Source organism: Cheilinus undulatus, linkage group 5 (assembly GCF_018320785.1).
Source record: "Cheilinus undulatus linkage group 5, ASM1832078v1, whole genome shotgun sequence".
In the NCBI taxonomy this organism is placed as follows: domain Eukaryota; kingdom Metazoa; phylum Chordata; class Actinopteri; order Labriformes; family Labridae; genus Cheilinus; species Cheilinus undulatus.
The window spans coordinates 20,943,983-20,971,120 of NC_054869.1; the positions used below are offsets into that span (position 1 = coordinate 20,943,983).

At 39.2% G+C, this 27,138-nt stretch overlaps 1 protein-coding gene across 6 annotated transcripts in view; it reads right to left on the reverse strand.

Annotated features, from left to right (window-relative positions):
- Positions 1-27,138, reverse strand: part of LOC121509277 (DNA repair protein XRCC4-like) — a 44,045-nt gene that overhangs the window by 6,929 nt on the left and 9,978 nt on the right. For all 6 annotated transcript variants that reach the window (XM_041786517.1, XM_041786518.1, XM_041786519.1 and 3 more), the window contains exons 3-6: positions 26,343-26,545; positions 8,430-8,596; positions 7,643-7,807; positions 6,565-6,662 (exon numbers count right to left, since the gene is read on the reverse strand). In XM_041786517.1, the coding sequence (XP_041642451.1) occupies positions 6,565-6,662; positions 7,643-7,807; positions 8,430-8,596; positions 26,343-26,545 (633 nt within the window). The remainder of the gene's footprint in view (positions 1-6,564; positions 6,663-7,642; positions 7,808-8,429; positions 8,597-26,342; positions 26,546-27,138) is intronic.

Sequence of the window (27,138 nt, forward strand, 5' to 3'; positions counted from 1 at the left end):
CAGTTTCTCTCATTTTATGGATTGTGAATCCAACGCTTCCAAATATCCCATATGACAGGCAAGGCCGCCCATAAGGGGGGAAAAAGGGGGGAGCTAACTGGGGCCCATGGAGGTCAGGAAAATCATGGTTCATTGTAAAGTTAAGCTGCGATAACCATATATCATTTTTATCTAAATAATAACCACTCTCATCAAAGCAACAAATATTTTTTATTTATTTATTTGTGTAGTATAGCCTTCTTCACTATGTAAACCCCTTTTCTTATAACAAAATTATATTTATCAAAATAATATTTTGTTTTAAATGTGCTATTGTGTTTTCCAGAGTATAAGTCGCATCAGTCAAAAAATGCGTCATGAAGAGGAAAAACATATATAAGTCGCACTGGACTTTAAGTCACATTTATTGCACAAAATCCAAGTCCAAGAACAGACATTTAATCTGGAAAGGCAAGTTATTCAACTACACAATAGCACACAGAACAACAGGCTAAATAGGTGTCTGGTATGTTAATGTAACACATTAACAGTTATTCAGCTACACAATGGCATAAAGAACATACCTGGGAGGCTAAATAGGCTAAATTAACGTAACAAGCCAGCGAGTCCAACAAGCAAGTTACTGGTAAGCAAGTTCACCAAACTCCTGATCTCATTCCACATCATTGAATCCATTGGATTCTTCATCCCTGGTGTCGCTTCTGAACAACTCCGCCAACTCTGGAGGAAGATGAAGCGCTGTCTCCTCTTCTGCAGGGCTGTCGTCAGACTCAGCATCAGTTCCAGTTATTCCGGCCTTTCTGAATCTCGACAGGATGGTTTAGTTTGTCACTGAAGTCTATGCTTTGTCGATCCATCCAAGGACTTGCTGGAAAGTTTCATGGCGCATCCTCACGGTTGCCGTGAAGCTGTGCTCTCCATCCAACATCCACTCCTCCCACAGGCGACGCAAGACTGCCTTAAAGCTCCAGTTCACTTAGATGTCGAGTGGCTGGAGTACTTTGGCTAAGCCTTCAGGGATGATGGCAGGTATGGAGTTGCAAGCTTTAATTTTATCTTTGAACTGTGGCGTTATTTGCGCTCGCATACTGTCCATCACCAGCAGGGCTTTGTGTTTTTTAAAGAAGCCATCAGGACGCTTAGTGTAGCCAAAAGTTCATCATTTCTTGATCCATCCACCCTTTTTCATTCACGGCCATGACAACTGTGGGGGACAAATTGTCTTTTGGCATAGTTTCCTGTTTGAAAATGACCATCAGTGGCAATTTTGATTCATCTCCACAACATGCCAGCACCACTATGAAGTGTGATTTCTCATGACCAGTTGTCACTATATTCACAATTTTCTGCCCTTTCTCTATGGCACTTCAGCCCATGGGGATGTCAAACATGAGGGGGACCTCGTCCATGTTGATAATATGATCTGGTGACATGTTGTGTTCAGTTATCTGCTTTTCAACAAACTCACGGAAACTGTCAACCTTGGCTTGGAAGTCTGCTGTCAGTTTTTGACACACTGTTGTCCTTGCTCTGATAGAGAGTTGGTTGCGTTGCATGAAGAGGTAACACCAGGAAGACCCGCCTGCAAAGTCATTTATATTCATCTCCTTGGCAACTACCAGGGCGTGGAGACGTAACTGCACCGTTGAAAAGCCTCTCCTGGCAGCACGTTGTTCAAGCACCCATCTGTGGACTCGTTCCTGGCCATCTTGCTTTCAGCCCGTGATTAGCTTTCTTTGTTTTCTTCATTGCAGAAAGAGTAACCTCTGCTTTTCACCAGTCTCTCACAAGTTTCTCACTCACTCCAAACTTTCTTTCTGCTGCTCAATTACCGTTTTCCGCTGCATATTTTACTACCTGCAGTTTGTAATCTGCAGAATAGGATTTTCTTTTTTGGGGCGTTTTGTTTTTTGTTCAGTCTTTAAGTTAATGTTAATGTTAATGTTTAAGTTAATGTTTCAGTTAATTTTTTCAGTAGTACAGGAGCAGCATATAGTTGTCACAAGCCAAGAGCGCCCTCTCGCGGCTATAGATGGTAATGTTTACTCCTTGGTTCATGTCAGTCAGTATGAATTAACATTTAAAAACATGTTAAATTAGATATATTTTGATATATAAGTTGCACCTGACTGTAAGTTGCAGGACCAGTCACACTATGAAAATAAGTGCGACTTATAGTCCGGAAAATATGGTATATAAATAAAGTTGAACTGAATTTAATTGAATTTCTTTGGTAATGTTAACAATGTGGATTTGAAAAGTGAAGTCAGACTTCAGAGCTAAGTCATGATGTGCACAAATCTCAGGATGCCAGAAAATAGAGAAGAAACTGAGACAACTCATAGGAAAGAAAATTAGATAATTGCAACCAAAAGAAAAAAAAGGGGCAAAACTTGGTTAAGAGTAGCAAACACAGGTTAACAGAGGCAACAAATAGGAGGAGAGTGGCAAAAATAGGTTTGAAGTGGCAAAAAAACTGCATAATAGGTGGTGGGAAGAGGTTAAAAGTGGCAAAAATGGGTGAACAAAAGGAAGAATTGATGGAAATTTTCAAAATATGGATTGAGAGTAGAAAAATGGGCGTAAAAATGCTAAAAAGAGGTTAAGAGTGGCAAAAATTGGTGAAGGGGGCAACAAATAGGAGGAGAGTGGCAAAGACAGGTTTGAAGTAGCAAGGAATGGCATAAGAAGAGCACATCAGGCCCCTAAGTCACTAGCTCAACTCTTCTCTTCTGTTGGCCCTCGGCAGTGGAATGAATTACCAAACTCCATTTGATCCGCAGATTTCCTCTCTACTTTGAAGAGAAAGCTAAAGACCCAGCTCTTTAGAGAACATTATGCACTTAGCCAGACTATTCTTCACTGTTGTCCCCAGTGGTAGAATGAGTCTCCCAAATGAGCACTGTCCTGGTCTACTTTTTGTGCCCAGCTCCTTGTGAGTGACCCAGCACTTGGTACTTTGGCCATTATTTGTTTGTGAAGATAATTTAATTGATGGTGATGGTGCAGTGCCTTTAATACTGCATGACTGTACCTGCGTCCAAACCATACACTATAGAAAGAATTGGACAAACCCTGTGTGACGTCAGCCGTCTGCTTACAATAGGCGGACTCAAAGAGCTCTTGAAGCCAATCCATGAAGGCTTCCATATTGAAATTGCGATCTCAACTGAACTTTGGATCAACCTAACGGCCTGCCCACTAAGCGCAACTTCCTGTCAGCTAGCTAGCTAGCATTCTGGTTGACAGAAACGTAGCCTCTGCCTGTTGAGCTATCTGTCAATTAAATGAGACAGCCAGCGCAAAGTGAGGTTTATCCTAAATATAATCCAAATGATCGTGGTACAAAAAAATTCACCTCCCGTACAGTGAGAGCACAATAAGACACTAGCTAATGAGACACGTTTGGTGTTTTAAACTAGGCTGTAAACCAGTTTATTTCTAGTGTAAAAACCGTCAGTTTAACAGGTGTCCAGACAGGACTTCTGGTGTTTCTGCAGCCAGCCTCAAGTGGACACTCACAGTACTGCAATTTTTTGCACTTCTGCATTGGCTTCATTTTTCAGGACCAGAGGTTGCCGCTTGGTCCAAACAAACATAAAGCACTTTGTGGCACTTATGAACGTTGTTTCTTCTTGTCTAGATCTTTGCTTGTGATGTAATTACTCTCAAATGTACGCCGCTTTGGATAAAAGGGTCTGCTAAATGACACTTCTCATTACATTGTAGCAAGAAGTGGTGGAAAGGGGTCAAAAGTGGCAAAAATGGGTGAAAAGACGCAAAAATAGGAGGAAATGGCAAGAAATGGCATAAAAAGTGGTGGAAAGGGGTTTAAACAGTGGCAAAATGGATGAAAAATGGCAAATTAAAAAATGGACAAAAAGGGGCAAGAATGGATAAAAAGTGGCAGAAATAGGCATGAAAAGTGGAGATAAGGGGTAAATAGTGGCAAAAATTGGATAAAAGAGTCAAAAAATAGGAAATTGGGAAACACAGGTTTCAAGCGAAAAAAATTGGTGAAAAATGGCAAACTTAAGTGCAAAAAAATGAGGAGTCGGGGTAACCTTGCAAAGCAGATGGACACACCCGTTTCCTTGTTTCTCACTGGCAAATCCATCTTGCAAAGCTCCCATCTGAACCGTTTGGGCCCGGTAAGAAAGTGACAGGAACAATCAGCGACGAGGGGCAGTACTTTCAGGCAGGGCAGAGTCATGACATAAACAAACAGCAGCAAGAGCTGGTGCAGTTATGGAGGAAGAGATTAGCGTGGATGCTGCTAAAGCACCAGTTTTATCAGAACTTGACAACATTTCTTGGTTAAAAGAAGAACAAAGAACAGCAGTGAGTTGTTTTCTTTTCAAAAACAACAAAAGTTGAGTACTGAAATGTCTATAGTCGCCATGTTTCACGTTATTCCTCAGTAGCTGCGCACGCGCAGCTCAATAGCGGCTATGTCATGTGTTTTGTTGCTCTTATTGGCCCGTAGAGATGTGACAGACAGAATGTTCATCCAATCGCACTCAAAATTTTTTCCAAAGCCTCTGCCTTTTTTCAGACATTTCCTACTGAAGCTTTCCCAGATGGATGTGTGAAACAAATCCATCTGGCATGTGAGGTTAGGGTGGGGTATAAGTGGTATAAATAAATCCAACTGGAGAGGATCAATTCAAAGGGTTTTTCAGGGGCTCAGCCAGTTCTGTGGGCAGGCTTAATGACAGAACCTCCTGCCCCTCCTCTCACTCTCCTCTTCCATCTCAATCTCTTATCTTGTCACCCCTAGACTGATTTACTTCCTTTTTTTACAATCAGGTGAGAAACCTGGAGGGCAGAGGTCAAAAGAGAGCTCCATCATTATTATCTCCAATCAGGCTTTTTTTTCTTGATATTAAACACACCCTAAGGCACAAGGGTTAACTGGGGCTAAGCTTGTAAAAGGCGGACTGCGTTACCCACTTTGTAAGTGAAGTTTGCATAGATTTCTAAATGCAATTAAAATTCACTAATTTAGTAAAATTTCTGAACTGGGTCAAATTCTGCAAAAAGCCAAATGGGTGTGAACTCAAGCTGAGCATAACAAATGTCAGTGAGGTCTGGAATTCACTGAAGTTTACTTCATTTGATTCTTGTATATGTTTACTATAAATTTAAACACAAAGCTTGACTGTATATGTATTGTCCTCATTGTGAAGATGGTAATGAATAAATTGGCCTTCATACTTTAAACATGGAGAAAAATCCATTAGCATATTGTAACAGCTTTTGACTCTAAGTTATAGCTCATTTCAAGCTTATGGCCAAGATAAAAACACCCAAGATGGGTTATGTCTTTTATGAGCTGACTCAGTGTAAATAGAATTTTTTTTAGAAACACACCCATAATGTTAAAAAGCTGACAACAAGGAGGGAACATGGGGGGAAAAAATCATCATAACACAAAGATAAGTGTTAACTGCCAGGTGATTTTCACTGACGAGCTTTAAACACAATAAGGTATTGTACAATTCTCTGGACTGCAAACAGCAAAGAGTGTGAGCCAGGACCCATACAGAGCAATCTCCGTCCTCCATCCATCTTCACAGAGGCCAGGATGGGAGCAGGGTGTATGTGCGTGAGTGAGAAACAACAGAACATGATGCTACTACGTCAGTGTATTCTGCAACTCCTATCAGTGAGATTTTAGTTTGGCTCTGAACACAAACGGGACCATTTAGCGAGCGATTGTTGGGTTATCCCTGCAGACTGCAGCACTCTAGTGCAGGGGGGTCTTACTCAGCAGATGTGACATCACGCCCGCTGCTCCGCACAACACAGGAAGGGAAGACCACCGCATGGTCAGCCGTGTTGAAGCAATCATTGCAGGCTTCTCTGGATGGGTTTATGACTCACTGGCGAGTGTTTCCCAGAACCTGGCTACCCGAGGGTATACACTCTGCTTGTGTGTGCTTTTAAGTTGATGTTAAAACCCCCTGCTTACATAATCAATTACATTCAACTGTCAGCTTTATTAGACAGTAAAATTGCTTCAAGGAAAGCTAAAACTCAAGAGTTACACTGAAGACTGGGCAACAATACTGAGTCACATTTTGACCTATGAAGTCACAGCCAGTACCAGGAATGGGTGAAAATTTGCCATATTTAATGCGTTCACACCCTGCTCCACCAAACACGCAGCATGTGCATGAAAGAGGAATACTGTAAGTAAAATGGGTTAAACATGCAGCACAAGACAACCAGAATGAAACTGATGCTACAACATTTGTTTGTTTAACTCACAAACACAAAAGTAGCTGCCAGTTCTCATTATCTTGTGAAGAGCAGTGGTTGGGTCCTGCCTTCCCTCTTGGGAAAATTCTTTGAATATTATTCTGAGAAATTAGAGATGTTTCAATCTGGTTTTTATAACTGATATTAGTGTTGCGACAGATCACGCAGGCAAGATGACAACACTTTAATTCCTTTTGCATCTCTTTTTTGTATTTCCTGATTATCAATTCTAAGGTGGAAAATGAAGAGTTTGCAGTCAATTATTTTGCAAGCCCTTTACTCTTAACTTTAAACACACACCTGTAATGAGGATAGTTGGCTCCTGAGATGGATGAAGGCTTGGCACTGACTCTGCTTCTCCATCTTGATTCTCATCTTCATGAGTTGTGTCATTGTCACTAAAAGAACAAAGGATTTAAGGGAAAAAAAACACTGTTTATAAAGGAAACTTTTTACTTTTAGTGAAGACTTATTATATGAATGAAAACAAAATACTGTGAATATCTATATGGTCCCTATAAAATGTATTTACTCCCTTGGATGTTTCGCCCTTTCACTGATTTTATAAATCAATCATGGCCAGTATAATTTGGCTTTTTTGAACAAAAATGCAAGACCACTCTTTAATGTCAAAGTAAAAGCAGATTTCTACAAAGTAATGTCAATTAAACAAAAATATGAAATGTAAAATAAGTAAAGACACCTGTCCCTGGAAGGTTCAGTCACTAGTTAATCAGTATTCCTGGCTACCATTACACCATAAAGACAAAAAAACCCTCCAAGAAACTCAGAGAAAAGTTTATTAAGAAATTTTAACTTAGGATCCTAAATATTATTGTACTAAATACTGACTTGAAGGGGGTGACTATTAATGCAATCACTTACTTTACCTTACAAAACTGTATTTAATCGACATTACTTTGCTGAAATCTGTTTACACGTTGACATTACAGAGGGTTTGTTGTATTTTGTTTAATCAGAAAAGCCGAATTATTGACCATGATTGATTTATAAAATCAGAAAAAAAAGGTCAAACATGTGTTAAATACTTTTTATAGGCACTGTATCGTAAAGTAAAACCTGGTAATAAGCGCTTTTAACGACAACAAATATGTATAAAAAAACAAACTGTGGATGAAGCACATTTTAAAAAATAGGGATACCCCAACTGATCCTTAGCCAATCATGATAGGCCAATGTTTACTAAAATAATTCCTGATTGGAATAATCATAAAAATTCTGGAAATCACAGATCCAACAAGAATGACCAACCACTAAACCAGCTGATATATCAAAACACAAAATATGATCAGTATCAGTAGTGTGCTGATCTGACTCATAGGTGATTGGTTCCAAAAAAAAAGGAAACCCATCTGACCTTTGAACCCCCTCTTCATCTCTCTGCTGGTCATCAGCCTGTTGGAGGTGCTGCAGATCATCCTGCAGGCCTCTGATCTTTGCCTTCTTCTCATTCAGCACCCTGACAAAACGTGAGTACAGCTCACTTTCCAGCGTCTCCTTTTCCTGAACCTGTTGCTCCAGTCTGATGGGTGAAACACAACAGTAAATACAAAAACATACAGTACATACAAAAAAGGAATTTCCCCCTTGCACTAAAACACATGAGCATGCCATTTGCACGCAAAAAAGCTTGTTTTCAAAAATGATGGTTATTTGTTTTTCTTCTGAGAGTAATTTACTGAGAATCATATTGATTCCTCCACCCTGTGTTACCCTAAGTCACCTTCATCCTTCATATTTGGCAAAACCCCATTTGAACAATCATACTTGAAAAGGGGTCAAGCACCAGGGATGTATAAAATGAAAAGAATACAAGAAAAGCATGTGATGTTAGTTCCCAGAAATCACAAGGCTACTTTGCAACACTGGGTGGGACCCTCAAAACTCTCAAACCAGTGATGATGTCATACTGGGTCACTGCTGTGCATATAAACAGCTGGCAGCACAACTTAAACGCAAAGACATTTTGTATGCAAACAAGATGATCAACAAACAAAAATGAGCACCGAACATCTTGAGAAAATGATTAGATTCTGTTCGGGTATTTTCCGTCTGAACTTGACATTTCTCTCCATCACACAATCTTTCCCAAACACACATGTTAATCCAACAGAACAAAACACAGGTCCTCCCTTCCTTCTTACTCTCGAAGAATTCTCTGGTGCTCCTGTTTCAGTCTACGATTCTCCTCCAACAGCTGGCAGTTTTCTGACTCCAGATTTGTGCTGCGCTGAAGGGACTCGCCAATCATCTCCCGGTTCAGCTGTAAAGGGTCTGGAGCTGGCTGGAGCTCTACAGAACCCAAGTGCACCTGAAGAGATGAGGGAAGGAAGGAAGGAAAGTAAAGGGATCAGCATGGTGATAGGTTTAACTTGACTTTCGAGATTTTTTTAAAGACTGGCTTGTTTTATTTTTCATTTCCCACCAGAGCTCAGTAGAGAAATAGCACAGAAATACCATTCTTTCTTTATAAATTAAGCTAAATGAAACTTTAAAACGTATTTATCTGATGCCAAGAGACTGACAGCAAAGAACCATAATAATGTGCAATTATTAGACATAAAAGAACACATCTTGGGAATTGCTACCACACTTTGATCATCATTGGATTGTGGATATCTGTATTTTGAAGCTACAAATTTTGCACCAAAATGTCTTTATCAAGTTTTTTTTAGGCCTTACATTACCTTAAATATCTAATATTCCACCATTTTTCTAAACTAAAGAAATTCTTTATCATTGTAGCAGGACAAATCTTGTAACAGTAGCTATCATGATGGAGCTACTGTGGCAGACATGACTTGTTTATCTTTACCATGCAAATGATGGCTTTTATATAGATGATCGCAACATAATGCAGCAGTAACAGCTACTCGAAACTACAGGTCTTTCGCTGCATTTCATTCATGTTTTGTGCTGATACTTGTGATGGGCCACTATTATTCTCTGCCATCATTTATGAGTTAAATCACCCCTGTAATGCAGAACTCCACCCACCAACCCATCCTCCTATCGAGCAGAGATAGAAGAGACCAGGCCTCATTAAAACTTGCACTCCATACACATGAATTTACTAACCAGTAAACCAACGTTTTGGTTTCATGAATGAATTTCCTACAGTGAGGGAGAAAATCTTAGACTCCAGCCGATTGTTAATCCCCGATACAGGAGGAAAAATGTGGATTCTGTCCTGGTCATTGGACAGTGGACCAGCTCTTTACCCTTGCAGGGCCTCTTGAGGGAGCATTGGAGTTCACTCATCCATGTGTTTTGTGGACCTGGAGAAGGCTTACGATCATGTCCCATATTTCCATAGTGCCTCCCGTTGCAGTGAGTCATCAGGTCCCAAACAAAGTAAGTGTTGTGTCAGAGGCAATGGTCTTCCATGGGAAAAGTGTAGATTACTCCCTCTAGGTAGGGAGTGAGTCTTTCAAGTATCTCAGAGTATTGTTCTGGAGTGAAGGTAGAATGGACTGTGAGACTGACAGGCAGATTGGTGCAGCATCTACAGTATTGCAGATGTTTTACTGGACTGATGTGGTAAAGAGGGAGCTGAGCCGGAAGGCAAAGTTCTTAATTTACTGGTCGATCTTCATTCCAACCCTCACCTATGGTCAAGACCAAAAGAATGAAATTTTGAGCTCAAGCGGTTGAAATGAGATTCCTCAGGATGTTGGCTGTGCTAAACCTGAGAGATAGGGGGAGGAACTCAGATATCCAGATGGAGCTTGAAGTAGAGCTGCTGCTCCTTCGCCTTGAAAGAGGTCTTCCGGGTGCATCCAACTGGGAAGGACCCCAGGGTAGACCCAGGACCTGCTGGAGGGATTATATATCACATCTAGCCTGGGAATGCCTCGGAATCTCCCGGAAAGAGTAGGAAAAAGTCGCTGAGGAGAGGGATGTCTGGGCTGACTTAATTTGCCTGTTACCACCGTAGCCAAGCCCCGGATAAGTGGAAGAAAACTGGATGGTTGGATGGTCGGATGGACGGATGGATGGAGAAAAGCTGTTTTAAGTGCCCACCCGGGTCTGAGCTGCAAACGATCCCAGAATGCTTTGTAAGTAGCTTGCAAACTAGGAAAGATGCGTTTAACAGCTTATATCCCATATTATGCAAAATTCTTGACACCAAAAAGCTGGTTTAAGGTTTTGTAAATACACTCTATGGAGAGACATTTTGGTCAAACATTTTGGAGTCCTCAATTCAAAAGGAAAAGTAAGCAGCAAAGGTGTGTTTGATATTTTTATCATCGCACTATGTAGTTTTATTTCTTTTTAATTTTTATTCTTTCTTATTTGGTCTACTTCAACTGCTGATGAAGTTCTTTATTATTTCATTATTTGAGGAGCTAAGCAATGTGGGAAGACCTCAGGGCTTAACCATCCTTCCCCTGCACTGACAGGTGACAGTCGGCTCATGACAGTGAGCATAGGCACTGGGTAGCTTCCTTTGAGCGTGACACTTTGGAAGGAGACAACAAGACAAATTTAGGACTACATCTCCCAGCTGCCCGAGAGCATCTGGGGACCCTCTTGGAGTTGCTGCATTATAGTTTAAGGCATGACTCAAAATGACTCAAAACATCCAGAGTTGTTTACAGTAAAATATGAGTAACAATATGCACATTCATGACAAGAAATTCTTCACTACAAAGGTGCAATTTTATGACATCAAGTTTTCTTTGAAGTGAAAGATCTTCTTGCAGGTCAGCAAACAGTTTCCTCTCTGCTGCTTCTTGCCTGTGACTCTTTGGAATCACAAGCAGGCTTCAGATGTGATAAAACATTCCTCATTTGGTTTGTATATTGGCTTGCTGAGCAGGGCTGAGGTAAGCAGTGACAAAAAAATGTGGACTTTTTTTTTAACCATTAGGTTTGAGTGTAAAATATTCTGAATTCCACTGCTTCTAAATATGGAAAACAGAACTAAATCTACAACACACAGCTACTGTAAGAAACAAAATACATAAAGCGAAGGAAGTCTTACACTGGAGTGTTTGCCCATCAAAGCTGCCACACCAAACATATTTTCCAATTGACGGGCAATCTTTGTTTGCCTGTCGCCTCGGAGATTCTCCCATGTACCAACACACACACACACACACACCAACACACCCACACACACACACACAGGTACTGCTCCAATGCACTGAGAAACCAGAAGGTAAGGTGGTGCTAAATCTTAACTGGTCTGCGTCAGGGTCACAGACCCACTGTAATAAAGCTGCCATCTTCAAAAGCCCTCATAAAATACTTGTCATTTTTGTCCCGCGCTGATTCTGTCCTGGCAGGCCACACAGCTGTTTTTACCCTCCACTGGTGAACCTGAACATGTTTCCATGAGTGGACATTCACATCACATCGCTCCCACAGCTTGACTGCCTAAGCCTACCTGTGTGTTTGAATTACTCCTCTTCATCTTGGTAGTATCTTTCTCTCATGTAAAATTGTCCACTTTTACTGCCAGTGTCTAAAGCCCTGTTAAGTTAGTCTCTAGATTAGTGTCCTCTACTTTAAGACCATGTCACCATTTGGTGTCATGCCACAACAAAATCAGAACTCTTTCTAATCTCATTGCTCAGAAATGTCCTTATTCAGTGTCAGTGCTGAAAATAATGCCTAGTCTGAAGACAGCAAAGAAATCAACGATTAAACAAAAGTCCACTTGACAGGATCAGGATGCAAAGGGGACCACCCGGGATCTAAAGAGGATGAGTTTCCTAAAAACTCATAAAAGTCAAGAGCAGTATCACATAGTTATACACTGCAGGCTTGTCTTTCGGGTTTAAAAGGATACCAAGCTTAGAAGTCATCAACTATTTAGTAGTCTGATGTTTGGGCAAGATGTTCCACTGTTTTTAAAAGAGACTAGCTTTGAGAGAGAATGGAAGATGTAACACTTGGTCATGACAACTTGAAGACTAGCTGTAAAGTGGCCATTACTTTCTATATGTGCACATGCAGAGCTGACAATAGTGGTGAGTCAATCATGAGTGCTTTGATCTCCTCAAACCCTTCATTTACCCATTACTATCTGTGCTAAATCCTAACTGTTCATCCAGAGGAAAGTCATTAAGCAATAAATCAGCCATGTGAGAAAGGATAATGTGAAGGCTAAAGACTCTGACATGCTGACTGCACTAATATTTGCACACTTTGAAGAATGTAATGCCCTACATTTACTGTACAAAACTCGATCCATTATGATGAATGGAAGCTACATTTTTACTCACTGACACTAATATCATAAATCTTCCTGAGCAGTGTGTTAACATGCTTTTACTGGTTTAAAGCATTGTAAGCAGTGATCCAAAAAGCTAACCCTTGATAATTGGATTAACATTGGAATAGAAACCAGAGGATGCTTACACTGTGTTCCAAATTATTAATCAAACATGGTTTCAATTAAACAAACATTTGATTTTTGGTTTTCCAATTAAGGTTTGCAATTGTGGTGCTTCTCCTGTCAGTTTACATCACTGACATCAATCTCAGACAGGATTGGTAGTTAGTTTGCCAGATGAGCCTAATTAAAGGGAAACATGAAAAAGGTTTCATGCAATATCGGGAAAAAGAAACGTCTTTCAGCCGATGAAAAGTATGAAATAGTGCAGCATCTTGCAAAAACTATGAAAACACAGGATATTTCACGAAAAATTAAGAGAGCTCATCGTACTGTGAAAAGATCTGTGTTTATTGAGGCATATAAAGGAAAGTTTCTATAAGGCAAATTCATCGTGATAAGAGAGCAGCTGTGAAAAATCCACTGATGAGTAGCAAACAAGTATTTGAAGCTGCTAGTGCCTCTGGAGTCTCAAGAACCTCTTGATGCCGGATCCTCCAGAGGCTTCCTGATGTGTGTAAAGTTGCATTTCAATCCCTCAACCAATGCCCACAAGAAAAAGCAATTGTGGTGGGCTCAGAGATATCAAAGGTAATACATTTCAGACAGTTTTATTCACTGATGAGTGCCGTGCTACACTGGACAGTCCAGATGGATGGAGTTCTGGATGGTTGGTGGATGGCCACCATGCCCCATCAAGGCTGCAATGTCAGCAAGGAGGTAGAGTGCCTAACCCTAACCCCCTAACCTGCTTTGGGCTGGAATCATAAGTGAGTTGATAGGCCCCTTTAAGGTGCCTGAAGGTGTCAAAATGACCTCAGCAAAATAACTGCCCATTTCCTGCCATGGTATAAAAAGAAGGACCGTGTCTTCTCTAGTAAAATCTGAAAAGCCAATGCACCATCCAATGCTGCAAAAAATACAACTGAGGCGCTGGCTGCTATAGGCATGAAGGGAGAAAAATCATGGTGTGGCCACCATCATCCCCTGACCTCAGCCCTACTAAGAACCTGTGGAGCATCCTTAAAAGGACGCTCTGTGAGGGTGGACGGCAGTTTACCTCAAAACAGCAACTCTGGGAGGCTATTCTGGCATCCTCAAAGGAAATACAAGCTGAAACTACACATGGACTTACAAATTCAATGGATGAGAAAGTTGTTAAGGTGATATCAAAGAATGGCTCCTATGTTAATATGGGACTGGATCTATAAAAATGTTTTTGATTGAAATAGCTTCGATTTGAGAAAAAATTCCTCCCAATGCAAAAAATTACAACAGATTTCTGCTTTCACTATTTATCAACTACTGAGTGTTTTGAAATAATAATTAGGAACACTACATTTTTAAGTAATTCTTGCAAAAAAAGTAAATGGTAACCATTGGTAATTTTGTCACATAAAATCCAGATTACTATGCAAGTGTTGAGAAATAAAAAAAACCTATTGACTGCAATTTATAAAGAGAAAAAAAGAACAAAAGCAGTATATGCATATTAATTTAGAACACAGTGTGTTTCTTCAGTTCTTAATTTAATTATTAACAGTTTGTGTGTTTCACTACTTTAACTGTTTCTGAGAAGACTCACTGTTGTAAATATACAAATTCCACGTTGCCAAACATTTATCTATTCTTTACTGTGCAGCACGGAAAGAGGAACAAGACAAGTAAACAAGACGTAAATCTGAAAGTGTATGTAACAAACATTTTCATCTTTGCATGCCATTGGGAGGATTGAAATTTCAGCATAAGGGGATTTAGTCCTTGTTGAAAAACCTCAAAAATCTGAAGCTGAAAACATTGATTTGCTTGAGCTTCTCTTTCTCTCCTGAGACTTGAAGATAAAGTGAAAGGTCAGTCTTCATACTGTTGCCAGCTTCTGCCAAGGTGTGGGAGGTCAGACTGTTTGTCTGTGATCCTCAACCCACTTCCACATTTTCTGCTGTGCAACTTGACTAAAACAGGAATTAAATTTGCAAACTGTTTATAGGGAATTCTTTGGCTTTCAACAGCAGACAAATGATTTTCATATGACAGGGTTGCCTTATTCATTCAAATAAAAAGATATAAAAGACATCTTTAAGGAGACATTTCCTTCATGGCTTCTGTTGCAAGGTCTATGATCTGCAAACCAGCATAGATCATCTTTCATACACCATATATGTTGTTAAATGTGGATTTAAAATACTGTGTTTGGGATACTCTTGTCCAACTTGAGAACGGGAGTTAATGTGTGTGTGGTCTGGCTGTTAGTGTGTCTCCAGACAGCCAGCAGACCATAAGGTCAAACCCATGGAGAAGAGGGGACGTAGGTGTAGAGGACAAGGCCAAAAAAGAACATAGTCCCAGTGAAAATGATACCATAACAAATGTGGGCACTGAGGACACAAAGCTTTCCTTATTACACTGTCCAACACAATGCTTTACACCAAACCCACCATTTATTCCACTGGCTCAGAGGACAATGAGCCCCATTTAACAATTAAAACAATAACATTATAGATCTGCATCGTTGAAAATCAAAGATAAATAATGATTTAAAGTTCTGCTCATAATTTTGAGATGCTTACATTGATGATAATTCAGGTCCGGTCAAATCCGTGTATCATTCGTTCATTTAATATTTGATTGATAATTGAATAACAAATGATGAAAAAAAAGTTCATTTTCTTGTTTTCATTTCTGAAAGGAAATCAAATAAACAAGAAAAGATGTGTCTTTTTAACTTTTGCTATTTATGTTGGGATCAAAGAATTTAATATGAAAAAACAGGTGTAAGCAGTTAGTATGATTTTAATATTAATTTGCATAACCTGGTGCAGGTGTTGTGCTCAGAAAAGCATCCTGAGAATCACATGCCCATCGCTGAGGAGTTCACGCTTCCTGGAATGATATACGGAACACAAACACCAGCACCGAGTTAAGTCACATTCCCGCACTTGTGCTCCGTCATTTGCATTCGTGCCAGGCTCTGGTCCGCCTTATCCTTCCGTGCCAGAGCCAGGGAAGCATGCCACGTCTGAGCACAGAAGAGTGTACTCATGCTGGTCAAATGTGCTGGACTTTCAGGCTCAAACGTACCCAGGCACAGTACAGATTGCCTGAGTGCGCCCTAACTCGGTGCTGGTGTTTGGGTTCCCGTATATCATTACAGGAAGCTTGAAATTCTCAGCGATGGGCATGTGATTCTCAGGGTGCTTTTCTGAGCACCTGCACCAGGTTACGCAAATCAATATTGTAATCAAATTCACTGCTTACAGCTGTTTTTTCATATTACATTCTTTGATGCCAACATAAATAGCAAAAGTCAAAAGACACATCATTTCCTGTTTATTTGATTTTGTTTCAGGAATAAGAACTAGAAAATGAACAGTATTTTTATTATTTGATTTGGTTTTTAACACAGAGAAGTGAACAATGAGCCACTTTTCATTTATTTGTTATTCAATTATCAATCAAATATTAAATGAACAAATGACACACGGATTAGCTCAGTCCGTTCTCTTTCCTTTTTCTTTTTCAAACTCATTTGTCTGGGGAAAGAGGGAAGTGAGTGGGTGAGCAGTGTGTGCTTGATGACAAAGAGATGTTATTCAAGGGTAGGCAAGGTCCCACAGTATGGGAAGTGTGGGCACTGAGCAGAGATCTGCTTGTGGCATCAGCTCCAGGGTCCGCCGTGCAGAGGCGTAAGGCCAGATAAAGAGCAGGAAGTGAGAGGCGACAGCAGTCAGTCTCTCCGATAACATGAATGTTCCCATAAACATCAAGCATGCTTTGGCACAGGATCACGTAGCAAGCAGAGAGGGGAGGAATTATTTAAATACCCAATTTCAGTTTGGTATCTACTAAGAAAAAACGAGTACGTGGCAGGAATACATTAGTAAGTTTACTCTCAAATAAACAGTCAGTGACAACCAGAAAGGCAACTTAAGCTTGGTAAAAAAAAAAAAAAGTGCTCTGTGGTAGAACTTGGAGGTGATGACAGCAGGAGGAACGCGTTGGTGTATTAGGCGCTTTAATGCGGTTGAGATAAAAATCTGGCAGCCAGTTGTACAACTTTTCCAGACACTAACAGCATAAAAACATGATTTCATTAGTTTAGTTTAAAGCAAACATGTAACAGACCTCTGTAACTTTTCATTTTGCACTGGATTGAAAATAATCATCATCAACAGTGGTTTATTGTTATAATTTCTGTTTGCCTAACAAAACATGGCAAGCACTCACATAAATGAATCAATAAAAAAGAGACTAAGGAAATGAGCCTTGGGGGGGTATTTTGGCACAGCTTCTCAAAAAGTAGAGTGAAAAACTGCACAAAGAGATGGAGATCAAAAACCAACTGGACAATCTTTAACATAAATGTCAAAATCACACTACTTTCAAGTTCGAAGGGTTAAGAAACACTGCTTTTCTTGTTTGACAGTTTGATTTTTGATCAGACAAATAAGCCAAGTTAAGATCTAAACTAGGCTCTTTACTAGTATGTATTCAAGTGTCTGCGTGTGTCTTTACTAGTTTTTCATAATATTCAGTACACTAAACAATCAGTAGAAGAGTGTTAAAAAATAAATCACTACTTTAAATAATCCATAGTAACAGCTACACATGAATGTAAGCAGCTTTACATATGATTGCAACTTTATGTGTTAACATTATTACACTGTTAAAAATAGAAAAGAAGGTTTCTTTGATGAAGTATCTCTTTTTTCCATTTACAGCATCTTTTCAATAAAAATAATACAGCCAATAAAAAGCCCAGCTAACTGGGCAAAAGCATTTCAAGCTCCTATGGAGAACGTTCTGTTGTGTCCGTTTTGGAGCCCCCTGTGGACTAAGTGCTATGTTGTCTCTACTGATATAAATCTTCATTTGTTTGTGTTGTTTTTAACAACTAAATGTACCACTCATAATGAATAGTTGCTGTGGAAATCCTTAAAATTATGTTTCCTCAGCATTAAATCTGACAGCAACTTATCAGAGGAAATGGAAAATTGAGAAATGGTCAAACTGGTTTATCTTTGCAGAATATTGAGAGACACTAAATTAATTTAATTTTGTTTTATAAGCTAAAACTGATCACAGAGGGGTTTAAAAACCCTATGGTTTTGTTTGGTTAGGGGGAGAACATTCTTAGGCTGTGTTTCTCAAACTGTTTTTCTGGTGACCCACTTTTTAAAGGAATAAGCCATCACAACCCAACAACTTTAATTTCTGTACATTACTGCTATCAAGTCTGCCTTCTGTGTCGTCCTCTGCTGATTGGTTGAGCTGATGGCTGGTGCCAGCTTGGATAATATTAATTCTAGACTCAATCTGGTCCTGATCTGACACTTTCTGTTTCAAAAGCCTGAAATAAGCCACTTCACCTCCATCACACAGGCTTTCTTCACATGTTCGACCCCTTGTTCAAACACGTGGCGACCCAAAAAAAATTTCTAACAACCCATCCATGAGTCCTGACGCAGTTTAAGGGAATGACTGCTCTAAGGTGCTACAAAGTGAAAAAGGGGGTGCCACAAGGTTCACTACTAACTTTATTCATGTGAAAAGTCCTGGAAGTTACAGTCTTTGCTCTGTGACTCAGTCACAAGACTTATTTTTGCTCTCTGTTCCCAAAGTCCGTCTTGAAATAGGTAAAAGGAGTGTCAGGTATGCTGCTCCTGCAGCCTGGAATCTCCTGCAGGAGACTTTGTCTTGGACAGCTGGTCTCTTTAAATCTTTTAAAAAGTAGATTGAAGGCATTGGATGATGATGCTTCAAGTTGTAGATGTTTTGACCAATGACTTTGTGCTCTGTGATTCAGGATTTGTTTGATCTGTGTTTATAACTGTTATATTTCATGTCTGTAACTCTGTTCATTGTGCTGCTGCCTTTCTTGGCCAGGACACTCTTGTAAATGAGATTATTGATCTCAATGAGGTTTTCCTGGTTGAATAAAATGGAATAAATAAACAAATAACTACTGGACCATCTGTTATTTACCATCTTAATAAATTGCCTTGGACAGAATATTTCCAAGACTGCATTTCATTTGTATGCTGATGGTTATTTACTGCTGTGCATCTACGCCTATACAAGCTTTTGCAAGCATGTGTTTGACTTCGTACAAGATCAGCTTTGTCAGCTGCAACTTGTACTAAAGACAGATAAAACTAAACATGTTTTTTGTTTGTTTTTTTTACATCTGCAACAACAGTAAAAAGAAAATTATCTGAGAAAACTGTTACAAAGGACAGTCAAGAAACTGAGTTAGTATCTTCTTCAAGTATTTAGGCCTTTTACATGATGAAAACTAGTCTATTAAGGAGCACAGCAGTTGCCATAAAGCTGGAGGAAGGTTCTAGTTGTTTTTTTTCTACAGAAACAAGTCCTGTCTACCTCTTTATGGTCAAAAGGAGACTAGTTGAGTCCATTGTTTTACCTGTCCTTGATTATAGTGATGTTTAGTACATGATTGCCGTTGTTCAGAGTCCTCATATGTTGGGCAGTGTGTATCAGTGTGCACTGACATTCATCACAAATTCTGGATTTCTTATTTATCTACTTTAAGTACACGTCATCTTGGACAGAGGTACATCCTCATTTACAAAGTAATTCTAGGCAAAATTTCAGACTATCATTCCTCTCTTTTAATCATGAGGGATGGATTGAACAACCTGCTTTCATTTGATTTTGAGTAATTTGTTGTTCCCAAAGTCTGAATTAAGTTGGTAAAGAAGGCTTTTAGGATGCTCCCTTTGCTTTTAACAGTCTATATTCTGATTTTCAAACTGCAAAACTTGGTGCCTCTGAATGTTTTTAAATCTTAGGTGAAAACTCTTGAAATTAAACATTCTGCATGCCACTGTTTTAGCTGATGATTTATTATCACAGCACTTATTGTTGATTGAGGACTGTGCGAGTCTGAGTGTTTGATTTGAAACTACGATGCTGCCATTCTTGGCCAGTTCTCATTTGGAAAAGAGCTCTCTGATCTCAGTGGGACTAACCTCGATAAATGAATGTCAAACAAATGAATAAATAAATATAAACAGCAAGTAAATCTGCCACCATGTATGTTGAAAAAGTTGCCCCATATAAAGACATTCAACTCAGGAAAAAACTGCCTAAATTTAGAGGAAGGGGCCAAAAAAGACACCGAATTCTAAAAGTTGCTAAAAACAACTTACAGGGGTAAACATACAGAAATGCTCATTTGTCATTTGGTATGCTGTGTTCCATTTATAATTTCAAACTTCCCACAATTAAAATGATACTGTGCTTGATAAACAAATATTAGTGTTTTGATTTGTTGTATAATTTCCTGCTTCAGAATTTGGTTTGATTTAATCTGAATAAGAAAACATGGACCACTCCAGTGTAATCTGTGGCTGGCGTCATACTACGCAGCTGAAATCCCCAGTGAGCTATAACACTCATTCTTTCTGGCAACAAAAAAACATGGAAACAATCAGTGTCACATTAATCCACCCAGTCGCGTCCAGGGTCCTGCGGTTTCATTTACCACAACTGTCGGGAGTCAGTGTCCTAATCTCCCTTGTCTGACGATAAAAGTGAGCTGTGATCGCTACTCAAAGAAAGGTTAATATCTGGTTAAAATAAAAAAGAATGCTGTTAAGCATCCAGTCAAGTAGTTTCACCTTGCAATATCTTTTACTTGACTTTGTTTTAGCACAGAACCAGTGCAGGAGAAGGCTCTGGGAAAACCAGTTATAATTCATCAGCACTGGGAAAAACCCCTCAAGTCTTCTTAGGCAGTTCTAAGAGCAAGATGCTGTGATTCTACTTTTGCAAAACAGTGTACAGAGGGAATTTTATTTGACATGATAACGACACGCAGGAGTGCCAACCGTGGTTTTATAATGGCCCAAATTACTGAAAGAACTAAGCAGGACTTCCTTACATGCCATTAGCAGTTTATCAAAACCAACATGTACACACGGTGAACATCCTGTGAGACAGACTACTGGATCCAAACATTTCTGTGACAATCATGCAGCTGTTCATGTTGAGGCTGAGATGAGCTACAAAGAATTGATCTAAAATAATTTTGGCTGCAGAGGGGGTGCAAAATACAAGACCCCTTACCCTTACAGTCCTGAAGATCTGATGGCTCTTAAGAATATCTTACCATTTTGACTGTGCTGTGAGGTGGGTAAAGAGTAATCTCATCTGGTCGAAAGACAAACATGTTCAATTACTATAATCATATATCCTGTTGTGTGGGAGAAGCCTTGAGAACTGCCAAGCATGTACTCTGAAATGCCAGATCAAATAAAATGATAGCCAATTGGGACAAAGGTTGACTGAAGAAGTCCTGCTTCTTCCTGCACATGTAGATCAATGTCAAGTTGTTGATATACAGTGCCTATAAAAAGTATTCACCCCCTTGGATGCATTTTTGATTTTATAAATCAGTCATGGTCAACATAATTTGGTACTTTCACCAAAAAAAACATCTTCAATGTCATAGTGAAAACAAATTCTAAAGAGTAATGTCAATTAAATAAAAATATAGTTTATAGTTTATCTATATCTTTATAGTTGTTCACCCACAGCTGTGCAATCCTCTTTTCTTTTCCTCTCTCTCTCTCTCTGATAGACTTTGGTAAAAAAAGAGATCATCAAGGGTGACAGCCCTTTTTTATAGATTGATTTGCACCTGACATTGACATTTAATGAGTCTTTTGGTGTTAAGCACTAGGTGGACAAAAACAATCGAAGACTTCATTTAATTTTCAGGGATTTTTGATTAGCATTTCCTGATTTTTTTTCCCAAGTTATAGATTACACAATTAATGTAATTGTATTTATATCATCGATTGGCAGCTTGATAATATACACTGTACTAATTAGTTGGAATCAGAAAAAAGTACATTCAAGATCTGTTTCTTTCACTTTAATATACCAAAGTCCTTTATTCTGCAAGATCATGAAGAGTCTTCACCGGCACATGTGTGAAGTCCAATCCTAAATTTTCCACCAATGACAGATTGGTACTTAAACAGACATTAAGGTGGAGATAATGTCTGACTTAGCCATGTAAAAACACCTGCTTGTAGTGGTTTTACAACTAACATCCAAATTACGTTCATCATTACAACTTCTAGGGTCATATTCATAAAATATTAATGTCAGGTTAAGTTTAACACCTGTTTTTTCTCCAACCCCTTTTTTCTACTCCCAAAGGAAACTTGACTCATTTTTGGTCATTTCTGCACCTTCAAATTATCCGGCTGGGAAAATATGTTCCACTTTTTAACCTCTGCGACATGCTAAAAAAGAAGTGTAAAAGAAGAAAAAAAGGAGGAAAGAAGAAAAGAAGCAGGTGTTAGACAAAAGTGGTAGTTTGCACTTCATGCAAATACCCCCTCAGGATTTTGAGATTTCTTTTCTACCACACGCAGATGAATACTGTCAGCAACAGTGTTGAGCTTTTTAAAAGCGCACTTGTGCCTGGACATATTTGGGCCACTGTCAGTCATTATGTGTGGTCTAGTTGCTCCCTTAGGCAAAACGTTTCCAACGTTGTAAAAACCACCAGCACTTTACAAATCAAAGGAGTTCTTTTATGTATCAAATAATGGCTGCTGGCTTTATAGTATTTTTGTCTTTCTTGTGATGTATTATCCAGTGATTTGATATGTTCACAATCAGCTGCAAAGAAATCTATTATAGCGTAACTGTTTCTGAGTCAAAACAAATGAAAAAAAAGTTGTGCTTGAAAAATAAATAATCCTTAATAAAATCAGAATAATAATCAATCACGACTACTGAAACCTACTGAAACCTGATAGCATCCTTAAAGCTACAGTATGTCTGCACAGACACACGCAGACACTTGAATACAGCAGCAAACACTCAGAGACAAAAGAAAACTCGGGGCAGTCTGAGTAAGAAAAGACTAATCAGCTGTTGTTTTACATTGTTAGGTGGGAATAGCCCTGTCCATAAATCTACCTTTATAGTCTCCAGAGTGTTCCTAACCCCCTGGCCTTCTCCCTCTGGTATCCTCTACCTGCACAGTAGTCCCAGGACCCCAAGTGACCTGCTCCCTGGAGGCAACAGCATCCTCTATTAGCTTGAAAGAATAACACCATAATCTGTTGAAAGCACCGTGACCTGTGCTCCATCAAACCTGTCAGCTTGGCTGCACTATGTCAGAGAATCATCCAGTGTACATATGGTCCTTCTGGACATGTCAGATTATTGTCTGTAACTGTGGATTGTTTGCATTAACACAAGCTATTTCCTTTCTACCTTTAAAGAAAACTTTTCCCAAGATTTTTACGGCCGTGGCCCTTAGACAACAGCCTTAAACTGCTGCTAGTAACGATTGATTCCTATCTCTGGCTTTTTCCAATGCGACCTAAAGGCAACCAAGCCTTTCCAAATCTACTATAACGTTGGGAGACAGTAAACTTTAGCTTTAAAACAGCCCCCTGTAAAAAATAAAACTTCCTTTCTATTTGACTATATGTCGTTTCCTTAGGCAGCAGTAACCAGAGGGAAGGGCATTACCATTAGATGCTTCAATGGTGAACTACTGTTACATTATTGTGGATAACTTTCCAAAACCAGGACTGGGAGCGAAGGCACATCAGACTGGATTACCTTTACATCTTCTCATTTCCTTCCTTTTCCAATACACATGTACCGTATGTGGGAAGATGTGCAGTAAAATGACGACATGATGGTCAATAAACAACATATCTACATAACATCAAAGTAAAAACAATCTTTATAGCTTCATAAATTAATAAAATAAAAACAGATCAGTGATCTGGATATTGCGAAATGATGCTCCACAGTTTGCTGCCCCTGTTACCCGCCCCATTATCCAGTCAAAACAGGTACGGAAGAGCATAGTGGCAACACACCCCTGCCTCACCCCAGAATCAGAAAATATCAATTTGACCTTAAACTGCAAAATAATTTAATATGAATGAATTTCTGGGCTTAAGAAAAAAATATTCATTGGAAATTTGTCTGTGAAAATAATAATAAATCCAGAGACTTCACTGTTGGTGATGCTGTCAGAGAGCAGGTGTTATGGTTTGACCAGTGACTGTGTTAAATGGTGATGTTTCAGTTTAATGTGTTTGTGGTGAAAAATTAACTCTTTTGGTATTCAATATCTGTTATTTATATGTATATGATGGAGAGTCACTACACCGCGTTCCAAATTATTATGCAAATCGGATTTTAGTTTCACAAACATTCAATTTTTTTGTTTTTCAATTAAACTCATGGCTAGTATTGTGTTTCATGGCTCTTTGGATCACTGAAATCAATCTTAGGTACCTGTGATAATTAGTTTGCCAGGTGAGCCTGATTAAACTACTTGAGAAGGACGTTCCACATTATTAAGCATGCCACAGGTTTCAAGCAATATAGGAAAGAAAAAGGATCTCTGCTACAGAAAAGCGTCAAATAGTGTAATGCTTTGGACAAGGTATGAAAACATAAGATATTTCACGAAAACTTAAGCCTGATCATCTGTGAAGATATTTGTGGCTGATTTAGAGCACAGATGGGTTCGTACAGATAAAGGCATAATGAGGAAGGTTTCTGCTGGACAAATGTCAGCAAGGACGTGGCAGAGCCATGTTTTGGCCCAGGATCATGGGGAGTGAGCTGGTAGGCCCCTTTAGGGTCCCTGAAGGTGTGAAAATCACCTTGGAAAAGTATGTAGAGTTTCTGAATGACCACCATCTTCCATGGTACAAAAAGAAGAACCGTGCCTTCCGTATCAAAATTATCTTCATGCATGACAATGCACCATCTCATGCTGCAAAGAATAACTCTGAGTCATTGGCTGCTATGGGCATAAGAGGAGAAGAAACTCATGGTGTGGCCCCCATCCTCCCCTGACCTCAACCCTACTGAGAACCTTTGGAGCATCCTCAAGCAAAAGATCTATGAGGGTGGGCGGCAGTTCACATCAAAACAGCAGCTCTGGGAGGATATTCTGACATCTTGCAATGAAATTCAAACAGAAACTCTTCAAAAACTCACAAGTTCAATGGACACAAGAATTGTTAAGGTGATATCAAAGAAGGGCTCCTATGTTAACATGTAACTTTGCCTGTTAAGATATTTTTGATTGAAAAAGATTTTGATTTCCATAAATATGACCTCCTAATGCTGCAAATTCATCAAATGACCAATTTCAGTTCTTTACAACCCATAAAATGTTTGAAACTCTCTTGTGCAAAATAATTAGGACTTGTGCATTTTGAGGTTTTTTTATTTTTATCTTTTTAATAGTTATCGTTGGAAGGTTTGTTCAATAAAATTAGAATTATGCTCTAACATTTGATGACTTAAAAATTAAACTGACTGTCATTTGCATCAACTATTTATAAAATCAGATAAAAACATAATTTGCATAATAATTTTGTATGTGGTGTAGTTAACATGAACACTCATTAAACTGTTACAGCAGTCTTTGACATGAAACCTGTAATTTTTATTTCCATGTCCCACAACAGTTGCAGGCTGTTGCTCTGCTTATTGTAACTACATGTAGTGGTGTATGATGTGACCCTAGGCTTTTTGAGCAGGCTACATTACTTTAGCTTGGTACACTTAGCATGCCTGTCTGTACAGACTTCCTCTTACCCAGATGATTGTAGAATCCACAAGGAGTCTTAACAATTTTCTTTAGCGAAAACAGGACAAAGTACATAAGTATCATAATGGTGGGGTTTTTTGCCATCGGACAAGACGCTGTACCAAAGAAAACCCTGCACATCACCACAAACACACTATCCCAACTGTAAAGCATGCAGGTGGCAGCATCACGCCGGACACACAGACAATCTTATTCTGTCTGCAAAAGAACTATGACTTGGGAGAAGATTTATTTTCCAGCAAGTCAATGAACTGAAGCATACAGCGAAAGCTACATAGAAATGGTTTAAAGACAATGACGTGAATGTTGCAGAATGGCCAAGTCAAACCCCAGACCTCAATCCCCAATCCACTGTCCAGATGTAATAACCTTTTCTCTGAGTTGCTTGGAGTGCTCTTTTGTCATCATGGTGTAATGGTACTCAGGAATACTGATTAACTTAATCACTTAAGAACACATTCACTGCAGTCAGGTGATCCACATTTCACTAATTGTGAGACTACTAGCACCAACTGACTGGAACTAATTCTGTTGAATTAGGGCAGTCATTTTAAAGGGGTTAATATTTACACAGTCACTCATTTTACATTATTTATTTTTGTTTAATTAACATAACTTTTTTTGAAATCTGTTTTCACTTTGACATTAAAGAGGGTTTTTGGAAAAAAAAAAAAACATGTCAAAAAAGGAAAATCTTACTTACCATGACTGATTTATAAAATCAATAAAAGTGTAAAAGAAATCTAAGTGGGTAAATACTTTTCATATGCACTGTATTTAAGGTGAAATAAACTTAAGTTTAAAATATTGATTTTTGGACCTTTTAAATCAATGCAGAATCCCCAAAAAAATAAGACGTTACATTATGACATGAATCATTTTTTTCAGCACCTTTACTAAGTAGTCTGGTTCAGACTAGATAGTGAACACTAATGTTGGACGGATGATATCATATTATAAATGAATTGTAATGACCTGTAAAAGTGACAGACAGGGTGGAAGTCTACTTTAACCTCTGCACTGCACAACAGTTGCGTTAGTATCAAAATATATAATCTACATGAAGGTTTGGCTCACCGAGATGTCATTACAGATCTTTTGATATGAGAGATGGCAGTGATCTGGAGTGAGGTGGAAGGAATACATGGTCTTATCACCTCCTCTTCTTACTCCTCCTGTTACTCCTTCTGCTCCCGTCAATGCTCGAAGAAGATCCTCAACATATCTTTCTCTTGTGACTTCCATATCACTGGCCTCCTTCATCACCTCATCTTCTGAAACTGCATACAAAGAAGGTGTTCTTGTCATTTTTTTGCATCACTATTAAATCGTACAGTTGAGAGAAGTATGACAGAAGCTGTAACAGGCTGCAGGACAAAAACTATAAACATTTATTATGTAGTAATGTGAGTACGCACGTGACAGCAGATTTAAAAGGAAGCATGCAGAGAACCAAGGGGGAATGTCATCAGCTGTTGCACAGCTGCTTACCCAGGGCTGAGGGTCCCAATTAGCACATCAAACAGTGAAACACTGACGACCCAGAAGCCCGCACATAGCTGTCACAACCCCATCTCTGCCTGTCAACTGTGCAGATGGACAGCAATAGAAAACTAGGGAGCAGTTATGTTCCAGGTGTCCTTCCAGGGAAAATGTGCTCATGTGCATACGTAACCACAGACACACACAGAAGAACACACACCATCAAGTGCATACAAAGGCAACCTTGTAGAGTTTAATCTACTTTATACACCTGTAAGCTGCAGCACAGAAGTGAAGAGCGACGATAAAACAAGGTCACGGCTGTCCCCCTGGTTAAAGGACCAACAGTTACAATATTAGAAGATGATGTTTGGCCAGGTGTCTACACAGG